General features: G+C 38.9%; 1 protein-coding gene across 3 annotated transcripts in view; it reads right to left on the reverse strand.

Annotated features, from left to right (window-relative positions):
- BCL11B (BCL11 transcription factor B) overlaps positions 1–12867 on the reverse strand; it is a 74163-nt gene extending 61296 nt beyond the window's left edge. For 2 of the 3 annotated variants that reach the window (XM_075282576.1, XM_075282575.1), the window contains exon 1: positions 12245–12867. In XM_075282576.1, the coding sequence (XP_075138677.1) occupies positions 12245–12302 (58 nt within the window). In that variant the 5' untranslated portion in view covers positions 12303–12867. Of the gene's footprint in view, positions 1–8588; positions 8638–12244 lie in introns of those variants that run through there. The other variant, XM_075282577.1, reaches the window with a different exon arrangement.
- Positions 12868–13079: the final 212 nt, after the last annotated feature.

Raw genomic sequence — 13079 nt, forward strand, 5'->3', positions numbered from 1 at the left:
CCCCTACAATCCTAGGAAAATTTGCCATTTAGGAGTTTGGGAAAGCTGGATGACAACCCTAATAGCAGCCAAGTATATATTCTTAAATGGAGACACCTTATATTTGCAGATTCTTGATGGCTTCAGTCAACCTTTGAGGAGCCACGTCGAGCCTCAGCGTCTCAGATACCTGAGTGTTAACCTACCAGGGGATAATTGAACTTGTCCATATACTGATCCATTCTTACAGACAACCTTTTTTCCCCATAAAGAGTGCCTGAGGACATTTGTGTTAGAGCTATCTACGGCATAAACAAGCCTAAAAACAGATAGATGCCTCCTAATAGCAGGTGATTCCTGTAACGTCCCCCCCACCCAGCCATTCTCACCGTTATAAGACACACAAGATGTCCTTGGTAGTACATATCACTTGAGATCCTGTATCCCCTCATTTTTAGGATGGATTATTTACATTAAACATGCCTCACTGTATTCAAGAAGAAAGAAATAAAAGGAAAATAAAAGTATAGAATTTTAATTTTAAAATATGCCAAAAATATTTTGCAATTCCACTGCGTCGGCCGTTATGATGTCAAGCAAAGACGCATCCTCTCCAAAATGTAACTTGTATTGTACCAGACAACAAACAGCCTGTTTATCACTTGCGAGATTACTCAGGGTTGTAATTAATTGCAAGGGAAAGTCGAAACTGTGGCAGATGATTTTTTTTCTTTAATTTTTAGGCAATTCAAGTGAGAACACGACGTTTGCATGAAATGTCCTCACTCTTTTAGTCTAAACAAATATTACCGCGAAGGCTGAGGAGGCTTATATTAGGAAAATTAAATGAATTTTTTTGACAGGATGCCTAACCAGCTGCTAGTGATAATCGGCAGGACGGAGCTACACCACAAAAAAAAAAAAAAAAAATCCCGGAAATAAGGTTTTGTTTACCCTGTTCTGTAGGTTACTTTTACCGAGCATGTTCTTCACAAAACTGTCAAAAAATGTAAAATACGGATTCCTGGTGTCTCCCGTGTTCCTAATATATGTCACATTTTTACACAAGGCAGACAAGGCGCTTCACAAGTCTGGTTACCATGGTGTTTGAATATTTGGATCATGGCGGATACAGTGAACATCATATAACATGTCTTTAATATATCATCATATATCATATCATATAACATGACTTTATGGGCTCATTAGCATCACACAAAGGCATCGCCTGCACCTTGGTATTATCTGGTCACTCAGTATTTCCAGGCTCATGAAGCCTAGTACAGCCTAAGACAGCGACTACAATAACTGCATTGGAGTCTAATAAATCTTGGAGGGCCGTAACGGCAGCCATATTGGTTAGCAGGCAGCTGAACTGAAGGAAAACAAGTTGGAAGTTGCTTAAATAAAAAGTCAAGGGTAAATGCCTTTTGGGGTCATATACAAAAACAAAAAACAGATACGGGAAACATCTATGATGATAACATAGTGTCATGTCACCATCCTGACATAACTGCAACTTTTTAAAATGAGAAAAAGTTCAGGCAAAATGTCTAGCGGTTATCTCGGCAACCAATCAGATGATGGCTTTGATTGTCTAACGGCAATGTAAAAACTTTGCTAACAGGCTGAGCTAGAGGAGAGGTGTAGTCCTATTAAATGAATCACAGTAGGGCTGAGTTTGATGTTTGGCACAGCTTGTTCCTTTTACATAGGACCGTGGGTACAAACCTACGGCATGATCATAACTCAAACCTAGGCACTACACGAACAATGTAGTCTTAATGAGTACAACGGTACACTCAGCTCTGCTACATCTTGATATGTCGTCGTCATATTCGACAAAGCTGTTTATAAGAAGTAACTTGCATTATATGTCTATGAGTAGCCACACGGGTAATTTATCAGATGCAGGCCGGAGAAGCAATGACTTATATCGAGATTGTAGGGTACTCATGAAACCCAAATTATTTTTATATTCAAGCCCAAGACTCTTGTAAAGTCACTTTAGTCTTAATTTGTCATGTTTTTCATCATCTGAATAGTTACAAACCAGGTAGTTTGATCCACGTGGTTACGGTTACAGTTGGCCAAGCCCTACTAACCATGCCGGCCGGTCCGGTCATGGACTTAAACCAATGCACGGATACAACCCCTTTACCTAGACTAGTTACCTTACTGATAGATTGCATTTCTGGGACAACCTAGTAGCTGAATTGACAGATTATGGCTCGAATTAGTCAATTTTATTTTTCTATTTCATACCCACAAAGATTTCCTTTGACCCCTCCTGGATCTGTAAAGATACAGAGCTGAATTTGTCACTTAAATCCTTAGGACTGCTCTGTTAACCTATTACCTATCTCTGTGTTAAAATAATAGCACAGGTTCTCAGGGCCTGGTAGGCAATGTATCTAGAAATGTTCTACTGGTGTCTCACGTTTCGGTTGCTTTTCAATGATATGTATTCTTACTACCTGGATGTCAAAGAAAAAGTCTAACTGAGGTGCTTTAACATCTACAGATCTGGACTTATGTAATATAGACAGAGATAGATAGATAGAAACATAGATAGATAGATAGATAGATAGATAGATAGATAGATAGATAGGAGATAGATAGATGATAGATAGATAGATAGATAGATAGATAGACAGATAGATGATAAATAGATAGATAGATAGATAGATAGATAGATAGATAGATAGACAGATAGATGATAGATAGATAGATAGATAGATAGATAGATAGATAGATAGATAGATAGGAGATAGATAGATAGATAGATAGATAGATAGATAGATAGATAGATAGATAGAACTCTGCGTTAAATAACAACCTCAATTTTCCTCTACCTGGTAAACTCAGCTCTCCTACACCTGTACGTATTCTAATAATAGATCAATCATATTCCCAAGATACTGTACATGCTGCAGAATCCAAGTGCATTGAGGTAAAGCGGTTTTATATGCTCAAGATGCTCATAAACAGTTAACCAATACATAAGAATCCTTAAGAATATATTGAGAAAATCAAGAATCTACATCACGAAGCCAGTCGACATAGTTAAAAGACGTCATTTTACACTGCTTTGCCTGAAAAATGAGATTCTTGACCACTTCAGTCTTTGAAGGACTTGTCACAGATTACACAGAGCAAAAGACTGTATGCCACTTAACCAATTAGTGTCTAAAAAATAGAATAAATCTGTAATATTAAGTCACACAAGTATAACTATTCTTACTCTCTTCTACAATTGTAGGAATTCTGTTTGGATGAAAATGACAATTTTAAAAATATTCAACAATCAAATCCTAAAAAATATATATATATAAAAAATAAAATCAGTACAAGCTGTTACAACATGAAGTAGCCAAATAACAAATGCAAATTAAAATACCTGAGAACAAAAATGTCATATGAGCCAAGCTGATATCCAAGTCCAGAGCGGAATAGTTGAAATATTAGACGCTTTGTTTAAAGTAGTATGGGGTAAATACTATCAATGTATATTATCATGTAACGGTAGGGTTTACTGTAATATGGAGCACCCAAAAAAAACACAAAAATACTATATATACATAGTTATATATATATATTTTTTTTTACAATTGTTCACAATGATAACGGAAGCATATAGCGTCAAATTTGAAGTCTAAACACAGCCGATATAAAGATTTATTTATTCCTCTGCATTTACTAAATTTTATCTCCTAATCTCCACTACTTTAGCATCGGCCCAAAACTATACTCCTATAGACAAGATAAGCGGGGCATGGAAGGAAATAATCAGCGTCATAATTCTGGCATTAAATTTTATATCTGTCGGTCTTAATTTCTGCTCTTGCATTTTTTTTCTTTTTTTATTCCTTTATTTTATATCAATATATCTTTTACAATTTCTCTCTTTTTTTTTTTTTTTTTTTTGCATTTTTTCAGGGAAAAAAACATCTGCATAAGTAGCCGTTGTTGAGAGCCTGTAATTTAGTGTGATATATTGTAAAAGGTTCTGTCTCTTTCACAGTTTGTGACCAGTTGCTGTAACACACATCTACGGTTTATTGAAAATATAAATATACTTTATTGAAAAGCGTTTATTGAACCTATAAATATGCAGGAGTGAAGGGGGGGGAATAATGCAAATTGTGAAAGACACTTGGATTCCGCTTGTAATACAAAAAAAAAAAAGAAAAAAAAATAATACTAGGAAAAAAAGCTGTGATCTCTTTCTATTGTTTTATCTTAAAACAGCGGTAGAAAATCCAAATTTTCAATGGAATTTAAGAAAAAAAAAATTTATTTTTTAATACACCAAATGTAATTCGAAGCATTTCACGTTGCTGACTGCTGATGTGAAATACACAAAGTAAGATGCAATAGTGAGCAACTTTTTTCATTTAACTATTTCATGGCTGGGCAGCATGCTCAGGGTCTGGTAGGCTTTTCAAAAACACAGTGGAAAGATGGAGTTAATTTTTTTATGCAATTACTCCATATATCCTATACACTACGGAATTAAGTGTGATGAGTTAAATTACCACATGCAATATTCTCACTGTGTGTCGAAAAGGAAACCCCCGTCCCCCCCAGCCCTGAAATTTTAAGGGATTGTGAAAAGACAGTCTGTAGATCTCTTGAGTGCACTACTGAAATAAGCAGTAAAGTACAAGACATCAGATATGTTGCTGCTACCCCATATTTAAGACTGAAGGTTCCTCTGACAGCAGTGGTCTTTTGTCTGACCTAATTTATTTGTTTGCAGATTAGCAGAAAGCTTGCATCACTTGAAAAACTTAACACCCCAGGTCTCCCTTTTATGCCATGTACCCTAAAAACTAATACGTGAATCAACGACTTGAAAGATGTAAGCTGAGACGAAACCTACATGCATGGGACAGTGTTGCACAGTGTTATCTGCCTATAGGAAATAGTGCACAAGACATCGGCTTCTACGTTTCGGAGGAGTAGGCTATAGAATCTTGTTGCCTGGTACTAGACAACAAGTTTTCCATGGGTTATCATAAATTTTCTTCAAGGAAACAAAGAATAGATGCATTTAAATATCACCCAACCTTTTATAATGGTGTGAACTTAATTTAAAAAAAAAAATTTGAAATGTTAAAAAAAATCAAAAACCAACAAAAATCAAAAATAATACAAATTTGAAATGTCAAAAAATGTAATTCTGTCTTCAAATGTATCACTTTGGAAATCTTTACACAATATCTTCCATAGGCTAATTAAGATGTAGTTGTAAACTTCAACCCCCCCTTCCCCCCCACCGCAGGTCTGTGACATGCGAAGTGAGTGGACTGGACGCAGTTATTAAAGGTAGGGACAAAAGCATCAGAAGAACAGGTCGGATTTGCATAAATAAATGTTCTCTTTGTGCCTCAGATGTTGCAGCAGTAAACAGACTTGTATGTTGATTTCAACATTTCACAGTTAAAATACTACGGAGGAATTGCAACCAGCAGCTCACAATCCTGCAGGCTCGGAGCTCCCCCTAGTAGCCAGAGTCTGTCACTTATCTGCCTTTAGGGCACTGCTGAAATGTGTAGCTTCAAAATAAATGCAAGTAGTCAAGCAAAGTTTATTTAGCAAAAAATAAAATTAAAAACTATTTGCAAAAACAACACTATAGTCTGCACATTGTTACTGGTAATGCAGCGCACCTGGACCCCATATGCGAGTGCTGGCCCTTTAAAACTATACATATCCTGGGCTCTATTGAAACCTAATCGCTATCCTCAAGACCTCAGTCTATCTATATCACACAATAAGACGACACCTTGCGCACAAATGCCCGCTTACACAAGTTCTGCAAATGAGGGCAGATTTGTTAGGTCTCAAAAACTGTACCAAAACCTAAGACTAGTGTAAGAAATGCACTATAGCGCCAAACCTTGTGGTGACCCTTTTAGAAGAATAAATTGTTTGCAAACGGGTAATTTGATTTAAAAAAAACGTTGAAAACAGAGAAATTAGCTATTAAAAAAAAAGAACAACATCTGGGCTTTCACAGGATGTTTTTGTACGGCCTAAAAAATTGCAGAAGGCCTCATAAAGTGAATCTGCAAAGTATAAGCGACCAGAGCGCTCGCATGTAAAATTTTAATCTGTGTATAGATATTTAGTGCGTACAAGTGAGGTTCCTTCCTGCACTGCAAGAGACGCCCAACCACAATCATTTTCCTGTGCTACGCTACCTGTTGGCAATGAAGGGGTTAGCGGCCTTTATAATCCACTTCACAAGGCTATTTTTTTGTTTGTTTGTTTGTTTGCTACCCAAAACGACTTCACTATAAGGATATATGATGAATACATAAAATGAGTCAAGTTTGACATGATGCAGACCATATAGTGAAACGCCTGCCGCCTGTCATCTCATGGGAAAATCTGCCGTCTTTTCAGACATCGACTGATGAAATCTTAAGGTTGAGATTATGTAATTTATACACTAGAACACTTGAAGTGTGCTTATATATTAAATAAAGAGGGAAGAAATGAAAGGAGGAAGATGCACTTTAATTGCTGTCGAGAGGTAATCCACAGGTAGCGGGCACTAGTCATTAATGTGCCTGCTGTATCCGACGTGCAGATGAAATAATCAGATTTAATAGAATGATATCAGATATAATAGTATGCACATAGATACATAGATAGACAGAAGATATATATGAGGTGGATAGACAGGTAGATAGATAGATAGATAGATAGATAGATAGATAGATAGATAGATAGATAGATAGATAGATGATACATAGATAGGTATATATTTACAGAGATAGATAAGAAAGAAAGAAAGAAAGAAAGAAAGAAAGAAAGAAAGAAAGAAAGAGAAAGACAGAAAGAAAGATAGATAGATAGATAGATAGATGATAGATAGATAGATAGATAGATAGTAGATATCTAAACAGATGCTAGATAGACAGATAGATAGATAGATAGATAGATAGATAGATAGATAGATAGATAGTAGATAGCTAAACAGATGATAGATAGATAGATAGATAGATAGATAGATAGATAGATAGATGATAGACAGATATATAGTAAGTAGTTGACTAAAAAGATAGATGGACAGATGATAGATACTAAAATAAACACACACGTATAAACATATACATACGTATACAGGGATAGAAATGAATGTATATAAACAGGCACATAAATATATAAGCGGATGATACACAAATATATGCACCTGTATGCACTTATAAATGAATACAGATACACACACATACACCATACACATAAACATAAACAGCACTATTCCGATGTCATGTGTGTAAAGTAAAGTACGAAAGTTTTCTCATTATTGTAATATTCTCAAAGCAGCCGATCTGTAGCCAGTGCAGTGACAAGGACGGTAGGCCTGAGTATCAGTAAAATCCCTCCTCAGCGATTATTACAGATAGGTCACCATTCACCCTGTGGTTTGCCACTAAATAGAACGACAATCACAATCCCCACTGCACGCAGGTAGAAGATCTTTTTATTTTTTTTCTGTGTGCAAATTCACTGCAAGCCTATAAGGTGATAGCTATCTGATGCAGAACGCTCGCTCGTCCCAGTCACCAGATTCCTATATAACACAAACCAGAGGGCTTTTACACAATAAACAATAAAAACTGGTTTGACTACTCTCTCTCCACCACATCTGCAGGTATTTTCATGCTCCAACATGGACGCTTTCCCTCGCTCAACCCTAGAGTTTTTTTTTCTTACAGCATATCAGGCTGTTATATATTACTTGTAGCTCAACCAGTTAGGTCTGCAGCAGTAGGGCCGCATGCTGCTTGGGATCACTTGTTTTCAGGTCTCAAGCCAGTAAGTAATGCTGTCTTGTTTATTCAGGAGATGTCAAGCTAATCCACAGCAGAATACAATAAGGAAGCCAGGCAGCAGTGTACGCTGTATATAATCAATATACTACAACTCATTATACCCATCGTAGCAGGGCCCTTTAAGTGTCTCAGGAACTTGCAAATCTATCACAAACCCTAACACGTTCGCTTTTCAATTACAACTCCACGTAGGGTATGCAACTCCCATTGTAAAAAAAATTTTATTTGCATAATTTGCTAATCCCTGGAGGGGGAGGAGGGGGGATACCCTAACCCTAGTTAACTACTGTACTTTCCCATTTCCAAATTTGCATTGCAGCATTGTAAAAATCAACACACATGTCTATACTAAACTACAGTGCCAGTGAGAGACTGATGCTTCTACATCACAGCATTGCAAACTACACTTTGCTTGCAGATCAACTTAGGAAGAGATTCATATGCCAAGTATCATAACGTCCATCAAACAGATACTGCAAGACCACTACAAGAGAATTTCAAGAACATCCAGAAACAAATATTTTTACTGGTTTTCAAAATATTTTGCATTATTCATTGTCTTTAACTGAGATCAGAAATCATTAACCTTTATGCACTAGAGTGTGACAGGGTGCACCATGAATGACTGTGGCAAAGAAGGGGTTACACCGGCTGCCAATGCACTTCATGAATATTCAAATGCCTCCAATGATGTCATTTCTGGATCACTGATCAATAGTCCTAAGATCAGGGGGGTGTAAACAGCAAAAATATACCTACCTGCTTCATGTCCTTCTGCATCCAAGATATAATTTGGGGTCCACTGATGCCTACCTCACCCCAAAAACCATAATAGTAATAAAAAAGACAGGCCTCTGTATTCAAAGGTTCCATCTATGATATAATCCAGAGATCCCAAATTTAAATCGCATATGGTGCTACAAAAAAAAAACTGGCAAAAACAAAAAAATTACCAAATTGACAGTTTAAGGACCACCTGCTCTGCAACGCTAAATATTGCACCCAAAAATAATTGAGCAGATCTCTACACCATGTGCACGAGGTGCAAAATACACCACAGAGCAGAAATTTCTCCTCTGACAGCAACAATCCCATCTCTCGGCTTTTTCTCCCCTAAAAATATATAAAAGATTGCAATATAAAAAAATAATCCAAATACGACGGGAAGAATTATGGTACAGAGAGAGAAGGAAAGGATGGTAGCAGAGCAGGCAGCTCTCCCCTGCAAGCCAGGGGAGGGGAGAGAGTCCCTTATATATCCCTATATATATTTATTTATTTAAATTTGTTAAAATCTACCATAAATATTCGGCTCTCCCCTCTCTTCGTTCCCCTGGACACAGGCGTTTAGCAGGCACCTCAGGGCTGGGTGTAAGAGAGGGTAGGGGCCATGGGAGTCTTCATACTTTTATTTTTTAAAGGGTAGAAGGACCGGGATAAAAGGGAGACGATGCAGCCGCTTGTGAAGCCTAAGCAGGGGGCGGGAAAATGAGCTGAGCCCTGGGCTCCTGTCTCCCTTCACCATCACCAGTCACCTCCTTGTCTTCAGAGCCTTGAGATCCCTGTCCCCATGTTGCCCATGTATGAACACAACCCTGACCCCATGTAAGAACACAGTCCTGTCAGTATGTACACCATGTATGGACATAAACCTAACCCTGTATATGAAAACACTCCTGAACCCATGTACCTCATGTATGAAGACAATCTTATCCCTATGTATGACAATATAGGGACAACCACGTGTCCACATACAAATGCATTCCTGTGCACATGTAGGAACACAATTTTGTCTCCATGTACCCCAGGTATGAACACAGTCCTGACTTCAAATATCTCAGGTATAAATACAGTTCTATCCACTTATATGGAAACACTCCTGCGTATTAGCACATGTGTAACCATCCACATGTATAAAGATAAACTCCTGTGTATTGGCACATGTATGAATACGCGCAAGTTCATCATGTATAAACAAAGTGTTATCCCCCTATATGAACCTACCCTGTCCCCGTGTGCCCCATGTATGAACACAGTGATGTCCCTCTATATGAACACTGTCCTGACCCTACGTATGAACGTGATCCTCACAACATGTATGACCACAATAAAAAATGATGTCTCCAAGAGTCCTATCAGTGAACATAGTCGTGTCCCCATGTACCCCATGTATGAACACATTCCTATGTATGACCGTCATCCATATATGAACATGACCCAATAACCAGCCTCCCACTTACTTTATTCACTACAAACAGCCATTTCTGATGTGTTAATGGACGCAGCATGTACATAGAAATATGAAATCTCAACGCCTGGCTATATAGCAAAAAGCCAAGCTAAATGTATGTAACTATTGTGTCACATACATATACTGCCCTACACTGGCATATGACAATTTCATGAGGTAAATACATCTCAGGTGGCGTATATTATTCTATCTTTCTATGAAAAATGACCAAATACACCACAGAAATAACAATAAACCTGTACAGTGCCATATAAAGTTATAATGGGCCATAGGTGCTGTCAGTATCCCTGACAGGCTCCGTGTTATTGACATATATTACACTAGGTATTTTACCTCCTGTGACAATTAGATTGCAAGCTCCCTGGTGCCAAGACTGACTTGGCTATACGTCACCCTGCATTTTTCTGTCATGATATTGTTACAGGTGACAGGCACACCTATGGTGGACATGAATATTTTCTTAAAGAATGTATATTCTTACTACAGCTAGGCTTGCAATAGCTCATGCGATTCATAGCTGACAAAGCGACATCACGTATATTTACAAGTGCGCCAATTTTGACTATTACATGTGTCTTACGCCCTTTGTAGAAGAGTTACCACACACATGAGTTGTATGAGGCCTTTAATACACGGACTAAACTTTTAAGAGCTTAAAGGAAACACAAGAGCTGACACTCCTTTACCTGCATTCCTGACATGGGCCCATTACCCTCTCCTGCCCAGGGACATTATTTTGCCATGTCTGCAGCACCCACATGGAGGCAACCCAGGACATGTGGGTGCCAGTTCCACGGGAGAGAGATCTCTGTCCCATCTCCAGCATGCAGTCTCCCTCCCCTCCTAATAAATTGATCCAGTACCCCCTCCTTTCTCTCCCCCCTCTCCCTCCCCAGACTCTGCTGCCAGTTTGGTTGCATTTCCATTTTACAACCAGGCAGTTGTAATTCTGTTATAACCATGTGTTTGTCATTAGCTTTCCCCCCAGCCTGTCCTGCCCAGGTCCTACCTCCCCATGATCCCCCCCTTTACCCCTCCAACTTTTTACTGCACATTCATGTCTACAGCCTCTCAGTGCCGTGCAATGTTCTAATACTCATTGCACGGATAATAATAATATTGAGCAACTGCATTGTATGAAGTGATCTGTGCAATCTGATCCTGACAACTTTTTGCATAGGAAGAATAATATTAATATTCTCATAACTTCTTATTAAGATAATAGCAATTGCATCAGTGGACACTGTATAGTGTGGTCTAGAAAGGTGAGCCTTATAACTTTTTGCACATGAAGAATAATATTAATATTCTCATAACTGCTGATTATAGTAATAACTATTGCACGAGAGCATATAGTATGGCATGGTCTGGCAATTTGATCTAGAGCAATATAAATTGCCTCCTATTCCAATCCTGCACCCCTATACCCTATACTAAATAATAATATGCAATGTGGTTATTATAATATATGCCACAGTAAACCACGTTGTGCCAATGTCATGTCCTAACATAGGCGGCACTGAAAATATCCCACAATATTGCACTTGGTACTGTGCTATATTAGATCACTACTGATGATAATAATAAGCATTTGGATTGCATTGTATAAAGTGGTACATGCAATGCAGTTGTGACAGTAAAAGTCACAATAAACCCTTTGGAGCTAAGTACGTCATTCATTGCAAGCTACTGGCCATAAATTGTATTGGAGTGCATTGTATGATGAGATCTGTGCAATCCAGTTACTAGATAATACTACTACTATCCTATACAATAAAAATTATTGACTACTGACTGCAATGACTACACGATGTGCAGGTCACAACAAGCCACACCATGCCCTGCAAGCAGGCTACATCGCATGTGATCGCACTGTAGAGAGTGATCCTTGCAACCTGATCGGGACAAAGGCCAATAAGTTGTATCAGATCTGCATACCCTGGAGCTTCTTCTATCACAAGCGAAAGGGATAGGGAATGAGACTAAAATGAATGGAGAGAGCTCCTGGAATGTGTCAAACAGAAGCAAGGAATCACATGCGTCCTCCTGCAACTTTCCCAACTTCGAGCTCTCTCCCCCCTGTGCAAAACTTTTCCTCCAAGATCCCCTGCAGCCTGCCAGTAGTCAGCACCGAGCTGCGCCCCCTGACCATGCAGACACTTACGTGTAATGATCTCCCTTTGTAATAAGTGCTGCGGGTTCCCTTGCTTGCGACGGGACATTGCAGTGGCATTTACAGTGGCATCGCCCGGAGATCTGCAAGACAACCGGGGGACTCCTTCCTCCTCTCCCAGCACCTTCTCCTTCTTCTTCCTCCTCCTCCTTTGCTCTCTGATCTCCTTCTTCCTCCTCCTGGAGCTTCTTCTTCTTTTTAAAAAAAAAAAAATAATAAAATAAAATTCAGCAGAGCAGGAGACCTGGGTGCCCCCTCTGTGATAAGAAGCAGCAACACTTCTCCTCCAAGTTACCAAATGCCTGTGCCCACTCCAATGGCACTTCTCCCATCAATGCAAAAAATATAGAAATGCAAAAAAATGGATGAATGCAAAAATATAAAATAAAAAAATATAAAATAATAATCACTGCCCAAAAGAAAAAAAAAGAATGCCAGAGGGGGAGCTGACCCTGCTGCCACCAGAGAGTGAGTGAATGTCTGCTGCTAGCAGTCAGCCTGGCACTGCCCTGCAATTGACTGGCCAGCACTTTGCACTGCTCCACTTGGCTGGCACTGGGGGGAGGACTATTTCATGGTGAAGATGGCGGAGTCCTGGTTCTCTGGGAGCTCTCTGTCTCTCTATGGCTGGGGCTGCCTCTGTACAATGGGATAAAATTCAAGTTCAAGTACGGACGTGACGTTTAATCTGCACCAGAGACAAAAAGACCCAGAGACTGAGGAGCACTGGGGGCGACTAGTGGTGGCTCTTTAACATTGTACCCTGCCTGGAATATACGCTGCTGTGTATATACACAACACAGGAGGAGAGGAAGCACATGCCTGC

The sequence above is a fragment of the Leptodactylus fuscus genome, chromosome 7, assembly GCF_031893055.1.
Source record: "Leptodactylus fuscus isolate aLepFus1 chromosome 7, aLepFus1.hap2, whole genome shotgun sequence".
Lineage (NCBI taxonomy): Eukaryota > Metazoa > Chordata > Amphibia > Anura > Leptodactylidae > Leptodactylus > Leptodactylus fuscus.